Raw genomic sequence first — 21,147 nt, forward strand, 5'->3', positions numbered from 1 at the left:
CTTTACTGGCGCGGTTGGGTGGGGAGAAGGGAGGGCATGATTGTCCTGGTGGCTCAGGGCTGCAGGAGAGTGGGGGTGGGTGTGGAGGAGGAGGAAGGGCCAGGCTGAAGGCTGGGCTGTTAGCGCCTCCTTCCACAGTTCACGAGGCGCACTCTGGGCTTGGGTTTGCCACGGCTTCCTTTGGTCCAAGTTTGGGCCTGGTGCTCAGTCCCGTGTCCTGTTTGGCGATTGGCCCAGGGGCCTTTTTATGCTGCTGCTGCTGCAGGGCCAGCTGCATGGCCCAGATGCTCAGCGGCCGCATGTAGGCCAGCGAGCGGAACACCTGCTGCTGGCAGTACGCCTCAGGCGTCTGGAAGGCCAGGCCCAGGCGTTCCCACACAGTACGGTAGCAGCCTTCAGCTGTCCGGAAGCCCTCCCAAGTCAGGCCCTGTCGGGAGAGATGGCAGTCATATTACTTGGCAACCTCTGAGTAGCTATTTCAGCTGGACAGATGGAGAGAATAGGGTCTGTGCCCTCAGGGAGTTCCCAGCCAGTGGGGGAGATAAGCTTGACTCACAGGCAGAAGCCTGAAGGCAGGAGATAGAATGCATGCCAGGGAAAAGGGGGAGGCTCTCTGGATGGATAAGATGACATTGAATCAGGCTGTACATAAGTTTGATGGCTGAGGAAGTTTGCTAGGCCAAGGTACAGATTGCAGAGAGTTGGGGAAGGGAGTGAATTACCTCTTGGATCATGGTGGCTGCCAGCCCGTAGACCACACCCACCCAGACTTCATCAGACTGGACACTGGATCTATCAGGAACACCATGGGGCTGCATTCCATTCACAGCCCCCATGGCCCCTCCTGCAAAGCCCTGGACATTGAATTCAAAGATAGTTTGGAGAGCACGGACCACATGTGGGGTAGGAAATACCTAATGGGGCAAGGGAAGAAACACAGTCTCTTAAACTTGGTTCCCACCTCCAGGAAAAACCCTTACCTTTCTCTCCGGTTCCTCCTCCTAGTCTCTCACCTCACTGTCTCCTTCTCCTAGGCCACTGGCCCTCAGGAACCACTGGCCAGCACACTGGTCAGACATGATGCTATAGGACTGAGGCTGAGAGCTGCAGTCATAGTTGTAATAGCGGCCTGGAGAAGGGGAAGGACAAAGTAGGGCTCCTTGCCTCCCCAGAGCTGCCTTAAGATTCTTTAGGATCCCCCAACTCACCATTCCACAGCAGTCTCTCATAGGCTTCTTGGCCCCGGCTAAGGATGGAAGAAAATTTATCCTGGACCTCCTGTGCCCCACACAGAGCAGCCATCTTGACCATCACAGCCACAGCTGCCAGCCACAGTCCTCCACAGTAAGCACTGATCAGAGACACAGGTTCAGGGATTAGCCTGGCAGCTCTAGCCACTCCCATGTAGAAATAATAGGCAGTCACTCGTCCTTAAGCCCACAATCCCTTGATGCTCAGTTCCCCACCTCAGGCCCCTGGAAATCCCTACCCCCCAACCTGGGGCCTGTGGTGACCCATCCATCATAGGTTTGGTCTGCATAGCCTCCATTCTCAATGAGTCCATCTTGGTCCTTGTCAAACTTCATTTCAGACTCCATCACGGCCTAGAGAGGGACCAAGATACTGAAGACCTAGATGCTAAGAAAAGACAACAGTAGCCAGCCGGGATCTCCCCAAACACCAGGCAGCATGCCCCTGGCATGACCACTGCACATGCATCCCTTACCAGACACACAGGCCACATGTCCCTCAGGAAGCAGTGGTCACCCGTCAGGTAATAGTCCCGATAAACCTGCAGCACAAACTTCAGGTTCAGGTCCTTCCAGTCCGCAGTATCATGGACCACATATGCATTGACCCGGAGCCATGGCTCATCATCTGGGGAGGGGAGAAAACCTGTTTCATCTGCACTGCAGGGTAGGGTAGAGGGTGCAAAAATCGAGGAAGAGAAGCTCACTTGTGGTGGAGGGACTTTTACCTGGATCCCCAACATCATGAGGCACGACGTTCCTCCTTTTCACAGGTGCTATTATCCCACTCATCAGGTACTGTTGCTGTGCCAGATCCTCCCTGAGAGTGGCCAGAGCTGGGGGAGCAGATACACAAGCGGGGGGCGCGGGGCAGGGAATGGGTAGGCTTGGGGTAGGGCACAGAACTGTGTGTGTATGACTCCACAGGGGAACCAATACGCAGGATCCACATTATGTTTGGGTGGAAGAGGCAGTGTGAGGGACCACAAAGGTTCAGGGGCGTGGGGAGCTAAGAGGGCAGAAGAGGCACAAAAGGGACCCTCACCCATGTCATACTGCAGGCTGAGCTCGAGTTTGGGCCAGAGCATGACGAGGGCAAAGGAAGCGTAAAAGTGGACATCATATGTGTTGTACATGCGATATTCCTGGCCTGGAGAAATGAAGGAGACACACTGTTGCCAGGATTCCTGCTGATCCTTCATACTGCCCTGCCTAGCTGCTCCTCTAGCATTGGGGGTGGGGCACTGTCACACTCCATACCTGACACTTACCCCTCATCCCAACCAGTATCCTGGGATAGGCAAAACCCATCATCCCGCCTGGGGGCAGGGCACCAACTGGCCTCATGGATATGGCCTGCCATACTGCGTACACCAGCGGCCCATACCTTCAAGGTAGCCGAATCGACCATACTCTCGTAGGAGGGGGCGGAGCTGACACATGCTCCCCACCGGCTCCTCTCGTAGGCAGTCCTCAGGAACTTCCAGCCATACTGTGCCCCCATCAGCCAGGAAGTATAGTTCATTGAACAGCGCAGATTTGTACCAGGCAGGCAAGGATCTGGGGAGTCAGGAGGAGGGAACAGTCCAGTGAGTGTGGACCTCCCAGGAAAGGACGGATTCTGGGGTTCAGCAGAGTAGGGGTCCCAAGTGAATCCCAGCCCAACTCTGCTGACTTTGGTGGGTGGAGACTGAATCAAGGAGTCCCAGTTGAGGTGTGAGTGCCTGGGAGAAAGGCAAGAGATGGGCCCCGTTGGCACCTGTCATCCAATACCGGGCTCTGCCAAGCCGAGATCCTCTCTTCCCAGTCTGCATATCTGCACAGTGCATAGTGGCTAAGGGTGGGTGCTGCATCACCATCTGGGCCAAAGAACCTTGTGTACCGCCTGGGGTGGAGAGAAAGGGGAGGGATGAGAATGTGGGCTCCAGCTCAGAGCCCCAGCACCACGGACCCTGTGCGCTCTCATTCCCATCACCTGTAGTAGACCTGGCCCTTTGCTCCAAACATGATTCTGGGCATGTCCCAAGCCAGTGAGAACTCCAAGCGGCACTGGCCTCGAGGTGGCAGCTTGCCCATAACACACACTGCCCCAGCGATGCCTACTCCTTTCTGCGAGGGGAGGCTTTGGCCTGAGAGAAGCGCAAGATGAATCAGCACAGGCACCCCCTTCAGCCGCAGGGGTCCCTAACATGGGACTAAAGCTTTATTACCAGGCCTCCCACCCCTGCTCCCAAGACAGGGACAACCTCTCTTCCCACCACCTCCCTGTCAGACCCCCCATTACCAGCGAGGGAGTCCAGCTGTCCATCCTGAAGTAGATCCTGCCACACCTGCTGCCCAGTGCTGTCAGGGTCAAAGGCTGTGAGGTGGGTTACCATGGTATCTGCCTGTTAAGGGGCCAAAGACTCTGTGAGGAGAAACTCCACAGGTACGCTGGCTCCTGACTAACTCCCCTGAATATATTCCCGCCTCCAAGTTCCAGAGGCTAGGGTGGTGAGGGTGGGACTCAGGAGGTGAGGAAGTGAAGAGACCATGGTGGCATGGGGGCTGGGCTAGGGCCAGGCTGAGAGTAGGGGTTCAGAGGCTATGGTATGGGGCAGCCTCCTCCATACCGTGAGTCGTGCAGCCACAGCCATCGTGTAGGGATTTGGAGGGGTTGGATGATGCAGAAGCAGCCCCTGTACAGTCTCCCCATCACGCTCCAGACAGAAGGGCTCATTCCACAACCCCCCCGGGGCATCGTCTTCACCCCCCAGTCCATTCCGCATGGAGAACATGATGGACACGTCCAGGGCTTCATCCCCTTCATTTTCCACATCCCACACAAAGACTCCTACAGGCAGGCTGCTGTCCTGGGAGCAGAAGATCAGACTCAGATGGTCCCAGCGTATCCCTTCTGGCCCCACTCCCCAGGATCAGTCCTTGGCACCAATGATCTGACTCAAATACCCGGCAATATACTCTATCTTCCACTTGCATCTCCCCATATTGCCTGGCAGGCTGTCTGCCAGGAGACAGAAGACCAATTGGGCGGTGGTCCTGGGAAACCAGCATGATGTTCACTCTCCACCCCCTCTTGCATAGGTCATGGAACTTCCAGGAGAGACAGATCCTGGGGAAGGGAGAGCAATGGAGGAAACACAGAAGGGGAGCCTCACCTGGTAGTCATGGGGCAAGATGGGTGTGATCTGGCGGCAGGTGAGGGTGACATTTTGGCCAGGAAGCTGATAGACAGTCCAGGCTCGGGGGTACAGGGCGTGGTAGAATGCAAAGTACCCACACAGGCCCCAGTTCCAGCTCTGCAGGACACTCGGGCGCTCCACAGACAGGACTTGCTGGTACACAGTCTGCCCTTTCCGGCGCAAACACACTGTGAACTAAACCAAGAAGGTACATGGGCTGGAACAGGGTAACCCACAGGTACCTCAAACAAGTCTCCCTCTCCTCAGAGTAGCTCCTGCCCTGCCAGAGCCCACAGTGGCGACCAACGCACCACAGCCTCACTCATCCCCCAGGCCTTCCCCCCCAGGCTCGGAGTGACCACTGAGTCGTGCCTCCCCCATCTATCTCCCTTCACTAATGTGGTCTTAGTGCCCTAAGCCAGGCCCTCACCATCTCTGCTTTTACTCTTCTGCCTCTTCTGAAATTTGGATTTCAGACTGACCTTTCTTACAGAGAAATCAAGATATGTTAGTCTGTGTTTATAATGTTTCAGTGACTCCCCGTGGCCCTCAGGCTAAAGTCTAAACTCATCTACCTGGCTTTCAGGGTCCTTCTTGATGTGGCCTCTCCCCGCCCATCAGACTCATTACCTGTTCGAGCCCTTATATTCTGCTCATATCAAATACTGTTCCCTGAGAGCACTACATTTCCTCCTCCACGCTTTTGCTCATGTTCATGCTCCATTTGGTAAAACCCCTCATCCTTCAAGGCCTAGGTCAAATGCCATCTCCTCTCCTCAAGCAGTGAGTCATTCTGCTGTGTGTCCCCCTACCCCTCTAGTCTAGCATGTTATAATGTGCTCACATTCTGACTCCCTGACTCCTCTGGAAGGAGGGCTATGAGGGATTAATATCTCTTCCTTGGTTCAAAGTATGCCTGATATCTTTAATGTATATATGCCTGTTATATTTAATGTATATATCAAATAATTTTTTTATGTTGTTGGAATAGTAGGTAATGGTTAAGACCACAGGCTTTTAACCGCAGAGAAAACTGGTTCTGAATCCCTGTGCTTCCATTTACTAACCATGTGACCTTGGGCACGTTACTAAATCTCTTTGAATCTTAGTTTCCTCATGTGTAAAATGGGCCTAATAATGGTACTTCCCTTGTAGGACTGTCTTTAAATATTAAATATTATACAAAAGAGTCACAAGGCTGGAAGACATTACCCCGGGATACCTCAGGGATGAGCCACAGAGGAAGCCTGGGCCATTGGGCAAGGCTGGTAAACCTGAACTAGGAAGGGCATTATCATTAACAGGACTCAAGGTCTGCTAGTCATTTCTCCTTTGAAGATAAGCTGAAAGCTGGAGGCCTCCCTCAGACAGGAAATAGGAACTTGGTGGACAACTCAACATGGGAGGGCACTAGAGAGATATGATGAAAGGTGGACCACATGCCTCTGGCAATCAAAGGCCTTCATCACTCCTTGATGAAGGAACACAGCGAATAGAAGTGAAGCTTCAGAAAAGGGAAGAAGTCTGGAGATCTATGCCTGGGAGAGGGGCTTCCCAGGCCCCCAGCCAGAGAGACCTCCAGAGGAGTGACCACCAGCAGAGAAGCTGGCCTCTGGCTGAAGCCTGGCAAATCAGGGCGAGCAGTGGGCGCTCTGCATCCTGTCCTCCTGTGCATTTGTAGACTGTTGGTTTGTTTTCCCTTCTGATCTTTCAACCAGGTTAAGTGATCCTGGAATTCTCTGACTCTCTGTGGCTGGGTACTGGCTCAGCTAGTGGAACTGGGACAGCAAAGTAGGTAGGAGGCATTTACTAGAAAAATGAAGGGCACAGGGGTACCTTTTTTCTTTCAGGAAATGTGTGCTCTGAGTGTCTCGTTCCTATAGTACATCCTAGCACAGGGCTGGGCACACAGAAAGCACCCTGAAAGTACTTACTGGACTGAATCATGTACATCTCTAATTGCCACATCCTACACTAGCAAAGAGACCCTTCCTGGCCTGGGAAGTACTGCCTGGACCTCTCCTCCACCTCCTGGCTCTTACTTGATCAGCAATGACTGTTTGGTGCTGGTACATTCCAGGATTAAGCTGCCAACGACAGAACTGGCCTCTCCAGCCTCGGGTGATAGTGCCTCCCCCAATGCCACCCAAGGGACAACCTAGAGAAAGAATCAGGATGGTTAGTGGGGCATGGGAGAGGAAAACGAGCCCATTTCTCACTTTCTAGACTATAAAGATGGATTCCTCTAAACACCATGGGGATATCAAATCGACACATTGTACATTTTAAACTTACACAATGTTATATGTCAGTTATATCTCAATAAAGCTGGGGAAAAAACCCTAGGGGATGGGTCAGAGCAACTTAAATAAGCTGAAAGCCTCTTTGCCTAGCTCTGCAGTAGGCCTGGACGCTGGGCCCTCTGTGACTGGGGAGAGCTGGAGTGAGGCTCACCATAGATCTGTCTCAGGGGCACAGAGTTGATGAGGTCGATGAAAGGTGTCTTCTTCTCCACCTGGGTCTTCCGGTACCACCACTGCAAGTACCTAAGGAGCAAGGGGCAGTGTGAGTGGAGGGGCGGCGGGCGGCAGTCACCGGCCTCTCTTTGGACACCCAGCTGTGACTTCCCATTAAATGTCCCGAGGACCCATCGCCTTCACTTCCAAACCTCTCCTACTCTCAACATCTCTACAATTCAAGGTCCTCTCATCTTCCCAGTCACCCCAGGTCACAGTATGTGACTGTCTTTGTTTCTCCTCTCTACTCTCCTTAGAAGGAACTTTCTGATCTTTTCACACCACTAACTCCACCACCACTGCTTTAATTTACTCCAGGAACTTTCCAGTTATGGTTTCCTGATTTATAATCACTCCCACCCCACATACAGGCATAGGCTGCTGCGATAACTTTCTTCTTTTTAAAATGATGATTTTTCTTCCTGATTATGAAAGGTGAAAATTTGGAGAATGCACTAGGTGGAAGGTGAAAAAAATCCCACCTATATACAACCAGTGTTTACATTTGGGGGCATTTCCTTTTAAGTCTTTTTCTTTTTTTTTTTCTTTTTCTTTTAAGTTCAGCATTTAAACTATAAGCTTTCTAATTTTGCTCTCTCATAATATCCCAGTAAAGCGTTCTAAAAACCCCAACATTTTCCTGGTCTTATCACAGCTCTGTATCCAGTAGGCAAAAGATTCTGTTTGGGATTCAAGGCTTTGACATCTCTCTCAAGTCTATTTTCTAATCTTCCTTCCTACAAATTCCCATTCAGAGTGGGTCCTCATTAAGCAACCCCTGCCCTGCCAAACTCTCTTCCAATTCCACTCTTCTCCCGCACCAGCTAGTTTATACACATTGTTCAAGCACACCACTTGTAACCATGTAATTGGGTAACCCCGCTGAGGCTTAGTTTCCTCATCTACAAAATGGGGATACCTATTGCCCTTCCTACCTCAAGGAATGGTTGGAAGGGCAAATGGCACAGTAGATAGGAAAGCCACAAAGTGGAATATCTGTGCATACACTGTCTCAACTCCCAGTAAGACACTGTCCTGTTATTTTAGTGTTCCTCATGTGAGTCTGACATACTTTTAAGTTTCTTGGGGAAAGGGACAGTGACAAAGACTAGTTGATTATTACCCACAGCTTCAAGCACAGGGCAGGGCACATGGTCTGCAGTCAGTAACTATTTGCTGAATTTACAAAGAACGTATGTACAGACAATGGAGCATAAGAGAAATGAACAGGGACAGGAGCAAGGGGAGGGAAAATCTGACTAAAGAACAGGGAGGGTACATTCTGGGGGTGAGAGGAGAGGGAGGGAAGACGAAGGATGGGATGATTGGAAGGCAGATCTTCTTTGCCAGCTTAGAGGAAACTGGACTTTGAAACTGGAGGCCACAAAGGATTGGTGAAGGGAGGGAGGGCACAGCGCGGATTAGGGCAGTGAGGGAGAAATGCAAGATATGAAGATAGGCAGAACAAAGGAGTATCAGGCGCAGAACAAGCACTCAATACATATTTACTGAATGAATGGATTCTGGCTGAAAGGGAGAGCAACCAAAATTGAGTTCTTACCGCTCCAAGGCCAAGAGAACTCTGTCTTGCTGGAGCTCCTAATCACAGTACCTACCCCCAGTTCAGCTCCCTCTCAGAGCCCACCTTTCTCTCACTCCACTTAGCTGCTGGCCATTCCTGACCTATTTGGCCTTTTCCATAATTTCAGCCCCCACTTAAGAATAATCATTCAGAATTCTTGCTTGTCTCACCCCTGCTTTCTCCTCATTGCAGGACCTCATCTCATTCCAAAACCCCTGTGTCAGTGATCCCCACCCTGTCCTGGGATGCAGAGCCAAGTCCAGGGGGCTGAACACAGCTTCAGGCCTCTGTGATTCGGCTCATACTTAGGGACTGGGGGGTAGGATGCCTACAGATGGGTTCTTGACCTCCACGTCCCCACCACATGCACCCCAATGTGCTGCTCTCAGTACCCCAGCCCTAGATCCTATTTTGACCCAAAGCCTTTTGGGGTCAAAACTAGGCCGGGTCAATTTCAGAAGCAGCCTGGAGGGATTATTTTTGTCTGGTACAGGCCACCCAGGGGAGCTGGCAAAGAAGTCAGATACCCAGGCAGCCACAGGCCCTTCCCACTGCCTAGGGCTTGGGCTAGGTACACGGGCTCCCCACCCCAGCCCCAGAGCACTGACTGTGGAAGAGAAGGAGCCCCTATTTAAGAGGTTGCCAGGCCTGGGTTTCCTGAACTTTAAGCCTCCCTCCCCAGCTCTGTGTTTACTGTGTGGACTGACTCAGGATGACCTCTGGGTGATGCTTTCTGTTCTCACATCCACCTGCTCCTGTTAATAGGTCTTGGCCCCATCACTAGTCTTTGAACTCAGTGGGGATCTAGAGGAATCTGGAGGAGTTCTACAGCCCAGGATAAGCTCTTGGAGTGTCTGCCACCCTTGTGTAGGGGGAGACCAGGAAATGCTCTGGAAGATTATTACTAAGCTCTGGGGACACCTAAGGCAGTGCCTCTCTGGTCAAAGGTCTTTGCTTTTTATATAACGGGCCATCTATTCCGGAATAGAGTGAATAGCACCTCTTATCGCTCTCTCCTTATAGTTGAGAGCAGGAAGGCTCTCACCCTTTCCCTGGAGCCAAAGCTTGAGGAAAGAAGCTGATGGGTGTTGGGACTATTAAATGCTGTGCCTAAAAAAGGTTCAATGAATACTCCAGCTGCTCAGGAGAATCTGGGGCTGAGAATCCCACCCCCTCCCCAGAAAACAACATTGTATCAGTACCACAGCTGCCAGAGTATCCCTTCCTACCTTGTCACAAAGTACAGCTAATCCCAAAGAGCAATCTCTGGAAAAGAGCATGTATGTGAGAGGGAGCCTAAATGACTACAAGGCCCACATGCTCCTGCTCCTTCTTGCTAAAAAGACAAGTTACTGGAAGGAAGGGGGTTGCAAAGAGATGTGACCTGGTCTCACCCTCCAAAACCATGGGCTTAAGAATTACGTTGGGAATGGGGGCCACCTGACTAGGACAAGGTATCCACCTATTTCTCACCCTTTCCTGCCGCTGCTGGAACAAAGTGAGGTATAATAAGGTAGTCTAGGCAATGGGATCTACTCACCTCAAGCCCATGCCCAAATGCTTCATTAGGTTGCTTAGCGAGACATTGTTGGCATTAAAGGGTTTCCTCTTCTCTGCAAACTCGTGAGCCAGGCAGATGCGCCAGCCAAAGGGAGGCACCTGGTAGCCCTTGGCTTTACCCTCATAGGAAGCCATCAGCGGCCCAAAGTCCTGCGGATTGCTGTAGCCCTGCTCATTCTGGGGTTGACTGTCTTCAGGGTTCTGGCAGTCTGTAACCTGCACAGCCTCAGTGCCTCCAGTATTTTCAGGGCAATAAGCCTGTGGATCCCCTTTGGCACAGCTGGTCTCTTCCGAGGCTGGGACTCCGGTTCTCATATTCCCTGGATTCTGGGTCCCCACGACCTCGGTGGTCTCGGTTCCCGAGCTTTCTGGTACAAAGTATCTGGCCAGCCAAGCCCAGATGTGGGCGCGGATTGTTGTTAGGTGTTCTCTCGGAGGGCCGGCCTCTGGGGAAAGCTGAGGTGAGCTGGTGTCTCCGTGGAGCCGGGGAGCTGTTGCCGCTGCTGCGGTGGCGGCGACAGCAATAAAGCCGCCACGGTCTCCCCCTCGGTCCTCTCTCTGGGTCCTGGGCGGGAAGGATAGGGCCTCGACGTCATTGGGCCGCGGTGATTAGCTGGCCCTGCCAAAGGGCGACTGGGCCCGCGGAGAGGGGAGGAGCCCTCGGGACCAGCCCGCCAGGCACCGCCCCCGGGGCCGGCCTGGGAGCTCGCGGCAGCACCGGCTCAGTCACTGGGCCGTGGCACCAGACCCCCCCGAGGGGTGGGCGCCGGGTCCCGCCGGCCGGTATCCGGGACGGCGATCGCACCCGGGTGCCAGCCCGTGGGAAGGTGACCCAGGGTAGCGGGACCACTCGAGCCCCTTCCGGCCCTGCCGGCCGGGCGCTTCCGGCCGGAAGGGGCTCCGAGGGGGAAGAGGTGGGGGGGCGGGGGCCGAGGGAAGTCCCGCCTCTGCCGCGGCCGCAGCCACGCACTAGGTCCCGGCCCGGTGGGGCGGGCGATCGAGGGCCTCGGTGCACCGAGCCCCCAGTTTCGACCGTGCGAGGTGTCCGGGCTAGGGGCGCGAGCTGCCGGGCGGCCGTGGCCCTGGGCTGGGACGTGGAACCTCGAGGGAAGGGGGCGGAGGCGGCCTGGGGGTCCCGGCGGGGTAGGGGGAATATTCGGCGCTGAGCGGGGCTGGGGGCTGGGATCCAGAGCGACTCCCTCTCTCTCCGCAGTGCCGAGTCAGCTGCCGCCATACCTCCCTTCCGCCTTCCCGCATCCCAAATCTGGCGCTTCCCTCTGACACCCTGGTGCTGAACGTCCATTCCCCGGGTCCTCACCCCCAGGCTCACCTGAGACACCCCTCCGGGCCGTGGTACTGACCTCTGATACCCCTTGTTTCCTTCTAGATCCGATTCCGGAGCTGCCATGATTGAAGTGGTAGCAGAGCTCAGCAGAGGTCCTGTGTTTCTGGCAGGGGAGACGCTGGAGTGTGTGGTGACCGTCACCAACCCCCTGCCCCCCACGGCCACTTCTGCATCCAGGTGGGGGTGCCGGTACTGAAGAAGCTGGTCCTTCTGGGAGGAAGCCTGGTATCTATAGTGCTGAGCCAGAGCTCAGGTTGTTCTGTGACTACAGCACCACCTTCTTGCTCATTGTGCTCTCATTGTAGGAAAGGCTATTTAACATTTAAGATGTGGGTGACATAGCCCACCACTCTCCTCTCCTCTCTCCTCCCCCACTCCCCCTTTTACCCAGTATACTTCTCTTTGTTTAATGGTTTTTCTTTGGGGTTCTGGATTCTCTGATCCAGAGGACAGCCGCCTCACTGTGCTGGTCTTCTCAGTGTGGTAGGGAGTTTGGGGGAGCATTTGTGAGGTCAGGAACTGCCCTCTGATGTCCTCTTTTCCTCCTCCCATAGTGAGGCTCTGGCATGGGCCAGTGCCCAAATCCACTGCCAGTTCCATGCCAGTGAGAGTCGAGTAGCACTGCCTCCCCCTGACTCCAGTCAGCCAGATGTCCAGCCTGAGAGCCAGACTGTCTTTCTACCACACCGAGGTTAGAGATGGGGCATTTGCCTTTGGAGGGGGATGGAATCATTGTTACCCAAGGGTGAAATTGTCAGATTGTTCTGGTGGGTCATTATAGTCTCTGTTGTACTGGAGATGTGGAAGAATGTAGTTATTGCTTTGGCGGCGTAAAACTGTTCCTATTTCACAACGAGAAAAGAGGAGTGGCTTGGTTTGGGTTGCCCTTTGTTGGCAGTGCTTACTGCCCCCACTTGCTGTGCTAGCCTTCTCCAGTACTAGACAATGGGATTATTAAGTTGCAGTCTTATCTTTTCTAGGTGAGAGGGGTCAGTGTATCCTTTCCACTCCACCAAAAATCCTATTCTGTGACCTGCGGCTAGACCCTGGAGAGTCAAAGTCATGTGAGTGACTGCCCCCTGACCCCTCGATTGCCTTCTAAGGCTCCTGGAGGGAGGACCTCTCTGGCTGCTTCTGGCTGCCCTGACTACTACCTCCCAACCAGACTCCTACAGTGAAGTGCTGCCTATAGAAGGACCACCCTCCTTTCGGGGTCAGTCAGTCAAGTATGTCTACAAACTGACCATTGGCTGCCAGCGTGTCAACTCACCCATCACTTTACTCAGGGTCCCTCTGAGGGTTCTTGTGCTGACTGGTAAGTAAGGGTTCCTGGAGGGAAGGGCTGGAGAAGAGCCTCACCAAAGCAGAAATGATCCTTAGAGGGTTTGTGAGAGGGGCTGGAGGGAAGCTTCCTGGTCTTAGTGAAGGTGTGAGGGGGTTGGGGAGAGAAGGTTCTGGAGCATAGGTGAGATGTGTACCTCAGCCGTGGCGCCCCTCACCTACAGCCCTCTCAGGTTGGAGTCTAAAACCCTACCCACTACTCTTCTCTCTGTTCTCTCCCACCACCTCTCCACTCATTTTCTCTCCAGGCCTTCAAGATGTCCGCTTTCCCCAGGAGGAGGCAGTTGCCCCATCCAGTCCATTCTTGGAAGAGGATGAATGTGGCAAGAAGGACTCATGGCTCGCTGAGCTGGCTGGGGAGCGCCTCATGGCTGCCACATCCTGCCGCAGCCTCCGTGAGAAGCCCTTCACATTGTCCCACCCCATCCTCCCCTCATAGTATTCCTGTCTCAGAGATTGAGTCTCCTAGCTGCCACATTCTCCTGAGGATCCAGTGATACCTCACCCCAGATTCTAAAGGAAAAGCCCCACCTTTTGGCCTCTGGCTTCCAGCCCTAGACATTCCCCAGTGCGGACCCCAGGCTTACTGTGTCCCATTCTCCCCAGATCTGTACAACATCAGTGATGGCCGAGGAAAAGTTGGGACATTTGGCATCTTCAAATCTGTATACAGACTTGGCGAGGACGTGGTGGGGACCTTAAACTTAGGGGAAGGAACTGTAGCTTGTTTGCAGGTGAGAAAGGAGAGGGACTTTGGGGGAACTGGGTCTGAAGGTCTGGGTGGAAAGAGAGGGTCTGCATAAAGAGGGGTGGCAGGTAGAAATGGGCAGTGAGGTCACCCAGGATCCCTCTGGTAAAACAGCGTGAGGTTGGGCTGCCCTCCCACCCGGAGTCAGCGCATCCCAGCGCCTGCCAGCACGCACTTCTCTTCTTGCTCCCAGTTTTCAGTGAGCTTACAGACGGAGGAGCGTGTGCAGCCTGAGTACCAGCGGCGCCGCGGGGCAGGGGGTGCCCCCTCTGTGTCTCATGTCACTCATGCCCGGCACCAGGAGTCCTGCCTACATACAACCAGAACGAGCTTCTCCCTCCCCATCCCTCTCAGCTCCACACCAGGCTTCTGCACAGCCGTTGGTGAGACGCTGACTATTACCGGGGGTGGGGGGGCACGGTAAGATGCTGCGTTTAGGTAGCGTATAATGAATCCTGATTCCTAACACACTCCCAGACATACCCATATCCAGTCTGTGACCCTTAACACTTTCTCAGACCTTCAGCCTGTTTCCTGGGTGCACTGACCCCTAAATTCTTAACAGCTTTGCACATCTTCACTCCCCCTACCCACTGGGACCCTGTGATGCACTGATCTCTGACTCGCCATTGCATTTACTTCAAGCTACGAAGCCTTGACTGTCTCACACTTGGGTTATTAGGTAGTTGATGCCATCATCCTTACTGTCACGGTTCCAGTTTACACACTAGATTTCTTCAGCCAAACTCTCGATCCTAGCTCCCTGACCCACACCTCCCCGCTCTTCCTGAATACAAGTTTGTTTTTTTTTTCTCATTTGCTAACCACATCCTGTCATTGGGTTTTACTCCTGGCTTCTAATGCTTCTACCTTTATCTTTTTTCCCACAGTATCCCTGAAGTGGCGTTTGCATTTTGAATTTGTAACATCCCGAGAACCAGGTTTGGTGCTCCTACCTCCCATGGAACAGCCCGAGCCTGTCACCTGGACAGGGCCTGAGCAAGTGCCCGTGGACACCTTCAGCTGGGACCTCCCCATCAAGGTGCTGCCTACAAGCCCTACCCTGGCCTCATATGCGGCCCCAGGCCCCAGCACCAGCACCATAACCATCTGAAACTGGCCCACGTGGCACTACTTTCTTCAGGATCCTGAGAACTCAGCACCTGGACTCTAGTAGGGCCCATTTTTTCCACCTGGGGTCCAGTGGCACAGATAATGAGAGGCAGGCTTTCAGCTGTAGCATTAATTTATTTATTCAGAATAAATCGGCAGCTTCTAGTGGTTTCCCTGGAAGTGGCAGCAGCAGTGGGCAGTCAGCAAAAGGGCGGTCGGTTGAGTTTAGCTGGAGTGGGGAGCAGGAGCCGCAGGAATAGGGGTGTTAGCTGAGCCCCACTCTGGGTTGGGCCCTCCCTCTTTGCAGGGCAGCCGGGGGTCAGATTTTTGCACCAGGGAGAACTGGCACGTTCCTGCCTCCCGACGTACCTCACACCCAGCGGGGAAGTCGATAGGATGTTGGGACCTGGGGAACCAAAGGACGGGGAAGGAGTCAGGACAGTGAAGGTCCACCTTTATCCCTGCCTCGCATCCCCCCTCCCAGCATTCCTCCCATATCTTCCCCCAGTGCCCCTGTTCCCCCTAACCGAGCTCTTGCCTGCCATATATGGATATTTTTCGTTTCATAGCAGGAATATTTTCCCTCCAGATCCACCCCAACTCCCCTTACTTTGTAGCCTGAAGCTTTCTCTCTCACATTTTTGTTGGTACCTTCAGGTTCGGCCAGCTTCATACTGCTACTTTGTTCATTCTCACACCACAGCAATCTAGTCATGACCTGGCCATCTCTCAGTCACTCACATCAGAGCCATTCTCTCTGGCCCTCAGTGGTCACTCACGTGTCACAGCAGCCCACACCGACGGGATGCAGGCAGGTGCAGTGGAAACAGTCCTTGCGGAGCCAAGACTCGCCCAGGGTGAAATATTTCCCTTCATGGTGGCAGGGCGCTAGGGAAGAGCAGGAAATGTTAGTGTGCTGGAGCGCAGGGAGTAAGTGCTGCCGCCCCCGCGTTTACCCTCTCCTGTTTCCCAGCTCGGGGGGTCTGGGTCTTCTGACACAGGATCACCCCTGAGCCCCCTTCCTCCCAGTGCCCTCTGCTCCTGTCCTTCCCTAACGCCTCACCCAGCTTTACCTTGAGCTTGGAAGTAGCACTTGCTGTGGACTCCTGGGTGCTGGAGGAGCAGAGATATCACCAAGCAGATGATCCCCCAGCCGCCCAGGGTCCCCTTAGCCTGTCCAGCCCAGAGCATCCATAAGGCCATTCCCGCAGTACGGCCCTTTCGGACCGTTCCTGGCTTCTGTTCAGGCTACTCTGGTCTTGTCTCCTTGGCTTTTCTTTGTTTCTCTCCTCGAGTCTTAGTTTCTGTCTTTCTCCCCTGGGCTCCTGTCTCGCACCATCTCCGTGCCCTCTCACAGGCTTGGGGATGTTTATAAAGTGAGGACCCTGGCCCCCTGCTGAGTAGAGCTGGAAAAGCTGTAACTCTGTTTCCTGAGGTGAGGGCATGAAAACAAGAGGTCTAGCTTTAACAAGCTGTGAGAGCTGATTCATGCCCCACACAGCTAGGGGGAGGGAGGTGGCCATGGAAGGGGCACTGGACTGGGCACTTCCCCAGCAAGGAGGTGGGACGGGTGGGGGCCCCCAGGTGGTCCCCAGAACTCCTCCCTGGCCTGGAGAGGAAGCATTCCACCATCTCCCCCCGCCCTGTAACACACACACACACACGCGCGCACACACACACACACTTCAGGGGTGTGTACGCTGGGATCCCTGCCTGGACCGGAGGGAGGCATTTCCTGGGGATGGCTAATCCTGTGCCCCAGCCAAACCGAGGAGATGCAGTAGGGTGCGACAGCCAGAGGCTCCAGGAGAGCGAACAGGCACCTGGAGTGGAGAATGTTTCTCTCAGACCCTAGGGCAGGGTCTCCTTGCAGTATCCTAGAGATATGGCTGCCCCTCAGAGATTAGGGCTGGGGGGCAGGTGTCTCTTTTTTACAGGCATCCCAGAGATTATCCATTGTTCATCACCCCTAAACATACTGCAAATAAAGGTTCTCCTCATGTCTGGGGATGGTTCTTTCAAAGAAGAACATCTCTAAATGCCCTAATGGTATGGATCGCTCCAGTTTCACAGAGATACCGCCCTTATCTCCTGTACATTATGGAATGAGAATTTAGGAACTTATCCTCTGACATCCTTTTTTGGGTTTCCTGCAGGTTCTGGAGAACCTAAAGATGGGTGATTAAGAGTATAGGTTATAGAGTCAGACTCTGGATATAGATCCTGATTCTACTTAAGAGCTGTGTGACATTGGGCAGGTTAGTTCACCTCTCTAAACCTGTTTCCTTAACTCACAGAGTTGTCAAGAGGATGAAATGAGATAATGCGTGTAATGCTCCTGGTACTGTCCCTGGCACGTAGCCCTCCGAAAAGAGTGACTGCTGTGGCTGGTGCTAGACGTCCCTTTCTTTGAATGATGGTGAGCAGCTCTGTGTGCACAGCTGAGAGCTTCTGCTGGGGCTGCTATCTCCTGGCACAGAATTCTGCCCCTTTCACACTTAAGCTTCTTGTCATCCCTACCGCCTTCAAAACCTGCCTCCAGCAACATTTTGCTTTTGGTCGGTGTATGCTTGAAATTCTGAATGTCTGCTTTGAGAAACAGTGTTGCTAATGAGCCTACTTTTCCTAGGTCAGTACCCTCACTTCTACCCTGGGAAGAGGTATCCTTTTTCCATCCTTCTAGCTAACTTTAGGACTCCTGCTTTTTCTGGTAAGGATTCTGATCTACTTCTTCCCATCCTCACTCAAGTGAACTCTCAAGTTCTCCTTTCTGACCAGTCTAATGCTGGCCATCTCATTGGTACTAATTGCCCCAATCAAGCTGGATTTCTTTCCCTTTTTCACACTTCAAAGACCCCTGTTCCAGCTATTCTCCTACCCACAGGGCCAATCACTTTGGCATTTATTCTATTTTTCCTTGTAAGTCTCTAGTTCCATTTACCCCAAGACTCCCACTCCCTGCCACCCAGTGGTTCAGATCCAACTACTTCTGGCTGACTTTTCCAGAGGGTTACCCTTCCTCTCACCTCCTCACCATTCAGAAACAACTTCGCCAGTCCGCCCCAAACTCCCTGTTTTCTTCCAAGAAGACAGCTTAAGTGGCTGGAGGTGCGGACTGCACCGCACCTTCCCCCTAGTCAGGTCTGATATCCTTTCCATTTCAGAGGAGCACCAAGAGAAGAAAAGAAAACTCACAGAGGAGCAAGGTGCCCGGATATAGGCTGGCATGTGGGAGGCATGGCCTTGGACTGCTCAGGGCTGGAGCAGGTGGATTAGAAGGCCTGACTAATAGAAGGGCCCAGAAGTCTTGTCAGTGGTCAGTAGCTCTGCTGGTGCCTTTGTGGGGCACCAGCTGACACCCTTGATGTTTGGACCATAGACTACCTTCTGCTCCTGTATCCTGGAGCCAAACCAGTAGGGGGCGGACACTAGGGGGGAGCTAGGGAGCTTGAAGGTGGTGGTGGTGGTCATGCTGTAGGCAGGGGGGGGCCCAATGGGGATTGGTGTGTGTGAAGTCATGGGACAGGGGAGGTGAGAGTTAACCGCCTGTAATGAAGATGAGGTAGGCATATAGGGGCAGGAGTAGGGGTCTTCTGGAAAGAAAGGCTGGGGCGGAGCCAGGAGCCCTTTCCCAGAAGTTGGGTGGGGGAGAGGGCGGCGGGGAGGTGTTGGTTGAACCCGTTTCTTGCACGCCTGCGGGTGTGCGCGCTCGCGTGTGCATCTGCCTAGCTTCTCGGGGCCAGAGGCCACGCTTGTGGTTGCCGCGTGTGTTGGCGGCTGGGGGTTCTGTGGTCAGGGCTCAACTCCGCGATGCCAGTTGGTGCCGGGGGGGGCGCGACGGCTGGCTCGCGGGCCGGGAGGGGGCGGCTGGCGAGCGCTGACCACGCGGGGACAGAAAAACATCCGCCGGAGGCTCGGCTGGGCGGCGCTCCAACAGCTCCGGGCAGGTGCGCGCGGGGAGGAAGTGAGCGCATTCCGACCCCCCAGCCGCTGGCCCTTCGGTGAGTCACCGCCGACCCCCGCCGGATAGGATAGGAAGGACTGGCAGCGGCGGCGGGGAGGTCTGGGGGCCGGAGCCCCGAGGGGCAGCTAGGCTGGCGTGGGGAGCCGGGGGAGGATCGTAGAAGCGCCCGAAAGAGTTGGGGGGAGGGCCCCGAGGGGTCCGGGTCTGGGTTTCGCCCAGGCTCGAAGCACCTAACAGACAACCATCGACCCGCAGAGCTTGTGACTGACCGGGGAGACGGGCGAGTCCCCGGGGCAACACTGGAGCTGAGGGAGAGGGGCCCCGGGGCAACACCGAGAGAGTCGGGGAGGAGAGACCCGGAAAGGGCCGGGAGAAGTGCGTGGCTGCGGAGCGACAGCGCGGTTGGCTGGAGTGCTGGATAGGCCTGGGCCAGCCAGAGCCTGAGATGGAAGGAGACTTCCACCCAGGCGGGAAAGGGGAAATGGCCACCCCCCCTCCCCCCCAGAGATCAGGTCTGTCCAGAGGCCGTGCGCGCCGAGAGTGAGAGGTAGGTTAGGGAGTAGTGGGAGTTAGGGCTCTTTGGGTACAGTTGTGGCGAGGTCACTAAAGGCTTTGAATGCCGAGATGAGGAATTCGGATTGGCCTCGCAGGCAGAATCGATGGTCTCTAAGCAGTAGTGAGGAGCTTAAACGCAAGGTTATCTGTGTCTAGCACTACTGCCGCCTTCAGTCTTTGCCAAAGGATTAGGCATTGATCCTCTAATTTTTATAGTCATTTAAAATTGCATGACTACATTTATCAAACGAGTTAAGTAATTTCGTTGAATTTTTAAAAAGAGAAACGTTGAAGAATCTGATTCAGTATTTGATTTAAAACCCAAAAGTGAGGCTACCAAGATTAGTTACATGGCATCGAGTCTTTTCCTTTGTCTTGCTTTTGTGCCATTTTCCCCTCACTGATGCGTGGGAGTTCTTGTGTTGTTAATGCTTCAGTTCTATGTCAGTAGCATAGCAGTTCTAGTTTTCCTCTCCCTCATCTTACGGTCTTTACTTTTAACGTTAACCTTTGTCTGTGCAGCCCTTTAACTTGCACTATGTATCCTAAATCCAGTAAAACATTTCATTGGGCTATAGTATAGAAAGATAAGTAACCCAGCTTTACCATATATGTTAGGTTACTTATTATCGTCTGTGGGCATGTATGTAACTATAAAGTTTCTATATTTACCCTGTGGCTGATAGAGAGATACAGCTAAAGTTGTTATTCAGGATAGTATTTCTATAAACAGAGCAATTTATTAGTCTTATTTATCTTCTAAAATCAACTCTACAGTGTCAGAAACTGACACTAATTCTATCGTGATCTTTTAAATTGATGTTATCTTGGGCCAAAGGCAATTGCAAAGATTAGGATTGTTATAATTTATTTTCAAGATCCTTAAATTTCAGTTACCTTTGGCCCCAAGCAAGAAAATCTGGGTCAGTTAATTTTTTAGAAAGAATATAGTTTCCCACTCTGGGCCCTGTTGTTTTCTCCTGTGCTGTTTCAGCCCCAGCCCTACCTTATTCCTAGTGGCCTTTGCCTTCATTCCTTCTTTGCTCTGCTGGGCATCTTTAGAGGAAAACTTCACACCAATTTCCTCTACCATAAATTCTCTCCCTCCCCTCAACTCTACACTTCTCTTTGCCAACATACACCACTGCTTCTTCATTGATTTTGTTTCTTTTAAGCCTACAGCCCTTTCTGGCTCTTTTCCATCTTAAACTCTCTTATGTTGAAATCTCTTTTTCTTCCTTTCTCTTTGGTAAGACCTCGGATTTTTAAAAGGCTAGGCTTTATTTATTCTGCATGATCCACTTCTGTCTTCCTTCCTCTTCTATCACTTTTTTCTTGTTCTGGACTCTTTGTACACTCTATTATGCTTTCTTTCAGCAAGGCTTCAACCTTCTCCTTGTGATTAAACATTCTTCCTCTATATACAGCACAAGATGCTTATGCTTCCATTCTGTTTCCTACAAGAAAAAAAAGTCGTCAAATTCACATCTACTTCAGTCTCGTCTTCCAACATTTTGCATCCAGAGTCATGACGTGGCTATTGTAAAGTCCATTGAGTGACCACTTAAGCTTGGTGTCGTGCTAGGCACTGTAATGGTGCATTTCATAATCCTGGTGCCAGATTCCTAAATGCTTACCAATAATGGATGTTATCACATGTGTGTGCATGAATGCTCTCACATATGTATACACACCAAAGTACACAGATAATAGAACCATAAGTCAGTAAATGACTATGAATATGTATATTCAGTATATTACATTATAATCAAGCCAAATACATTTTGGGGTGGAAAATGAGGATGAGTAAATTCATAGCTAGGATAGAAGGTTAAGAGACAGTATCCTTTGGCATTCTGTATTCAGACGAGAAGGAGAGGAGAGAGTCTTGCCTGTGGAGATCAAGAGACTGTTTGAAGGTGGCTGAGTTTCAGGAGTTGAGAGAGATGACTTGTAAGGCTGTGGTGAATGTCAGGAGGATGGGATGAAGG

General features: G+C 52.8%; 3 protein-coding genes across 10 annotated transcripts; 1 reads left to right on the plus strand and 2 right to left on the minus strand.

Moving 5' to 3' along the window:
* Positions 1-4: 4 nt before the first annotated feature.
* GBA2 (glucosylceramidase beta 2) lies at positions 5-10,698 on the minus strand. 4 transcript variants are annotated; one of them, XM_079926859.1, is made up of 17 exons: positions 10,071-10,698; positions 6,887-6,978; positions 6,475-6,590; positions 4,409-4,627; positions 3,863-4,102; positions 3,535-3,637; positions 3,226-3,379; positions 3,010-3,135; positions 2,638-2,810; positions 2,296-2,400; positions 1,979-2,086; positions 1,727-1,878; positions 1,498-1,604; positions 1,209-1,351; positions 1,014-1,129; positions 723-914; positions 5-427 (listed from the first exon to the last, which is right to left on the minus strand). In XM_079926859.1, the coding sequence occupies exons 1-17, from the start codon at positions 10,403-10,405 to the stop codon at positions 140-142; spliced, it is 2,769 nt and encodes a 922-aa protein (XP_079782985.1). In that variant the 5' UTR covers positions 10,406-10,698; the 3' UTR covers positions 5-139. The 4 variants fall into 4 exon arrangements, with proteins under 4 accessions (XP_079782985.1, XP_079782986.1, XP_079782984.1 ...); XM_079926860.1 differs by having other exon boundaries at positions 3,863-4,097; positions 10,071-10,114; XM_079926858.1 differs by lacking the exon at positions 3,863-4,102 and having other exon boundaries at positions 10,071-10,552.
* Positions 10,567-14,846, plus strand: RGP1 (RGP1 homolog, RAB6A GEF complex partner 1). Of its 5 annotated transcripts, none has more exons than XM_079926866.1 (9): positions 10,567-10,927; positions 11,478-11,612; positions 11,990-12,126; positions 12,416-12,499; positions 12,601-12,750; positions 13,025-13,171; positions 13,383-13,510; positions 13,718-13,907; positions 14,415-14,846. In XM_079926866.1, the coding sequence occupies exons 2-9, from the start codon at positions 11,497-11,499 to the stop codon at positions 14,636-14,638; spliced, it is 1,176 nt and encodes a 391-aa protein (XP_079782992.1). In that variant the 5' UTR covers positions 10,567-10,927; positions 11,478-11,496; the 3' UTR covers positions 14,639-14,846. The 5 variants fall into 5 exon arrangements, with proteins under 5 accessions (XP_079782992.1, XP_079782991.1, XP_079782994.1 ...); XM_079926865.1 differs by having other exon boundaries at positions 10,567-10,917; XM_079926868.1 differs by lacking the exon at positions 10,567-10,927 and adding an exon at positions 11,017-11,063.
* Positions 14,847-14,860: 14 nt separating this feature from the next.
* Positions 14,861-17,079, minus strand: MSMP (microseminoprotein, prostate associated). Its single transcript, XM_079926877.1, has 3 exons — positions 15,711-17,079; positions 15,417-15,525; positions 14,861-15,043 (listed from the first exon to the last, which is right to left on the minus strand). The coding sequence occupies exons 1-3, from the start codon at positions 15,838-15,840 to the stop codon at positions 14,863-14,865; spliced, it is 420 nt and encodes a 139-aa protein (XP_079783003.1). The 5' UTR covers positions 15,841-17,079; the 3' UTR covers positions 14,861-14,862.
* Between the last annotated feature and the right edge of the window lie 4,068 nt (positions 17,080-21,147).

This window comes from Stenella coeruleoalba (assembly GCF_951394435.1).
Source record: "Stenella coeruleoalba genome assembly, chromosome: 7".
Taxonomy (NCBI): Eukaryota; Metazoa; Chordata; class Mammalia; order Artiodactyla; family Delphinidae; genus Stenella; species Stenella coeruleoalba.

Excerpts from the sequence above, each read along its gene's own strand:
- GBA2 (XM_079926859.1), bottom strand. The coding sequence starts at position 10,405 with ATGAGAACCGGAGTCCCAGCCTCGGAAGAGACCAGCTGTGCCAAAGGG. Across the intron at positions 4,103-4,408 it reads TCTTGCCCCATGACTACCAG|GACAGCAGCCTGCCTGTAGG; the intron begins GTGAGGCTCCCC and ends TTCTGCTCCCAG. Across the intron at positions 1,130-1,208 it reads TGAGAGACTGCTGTGGAATG|GCCGCTATTACAACTATGAC; the intron begins GTGAGTTGGGGG and ends CCCCTTCTCCAG.
- RGP1 (XM_079926866.1), top strand. The coding sequence starts at position 11,497 with ATGATTGAAGTGGTAGCAGAGCTCAGCAGAGGTCCTGTGTTTCTGGCA. Across the intron at positions 12,500-12,600 it reads CCCTGGAGAGTCAAAGTCAT|ACTCCTACAGTGAAGTGCTG; the intron begins GTGAGTGACTGC and ends CCTCCCAACCAG. Across the intron at positions 13,172-13,382 it reads CACATCCTGCCGCAGCCTCC|ATCTGTACAACATCAGTGAT; the intron begins GTGAGAAGCCCT and ends CATTCTCCCCAG.
- MSMP (XM_079926877.1), bottom strand. The coding sequence starts at position 15,840 with ATGGCCTTATGGATGCTCTGGGCTGGACAGGCTAAGGGGACCCTGGGC. Across the intron at positions 15,526-15,710 it reads GTGCTACTTCCAAGCTCAAG|CGCCCTGCCACCATGAAGGG; the intron begins GTAAAGCTGGGT and ends GCTCTTCCCTAG. Across the intron at positions 15,044-15,416 it reads GGTGTGGGCTGCTGTGACAC|GTCCCAACATCCTATCGACT; the intron begins GTGAGTGACCAC and ends TTGGTTCCCCAG.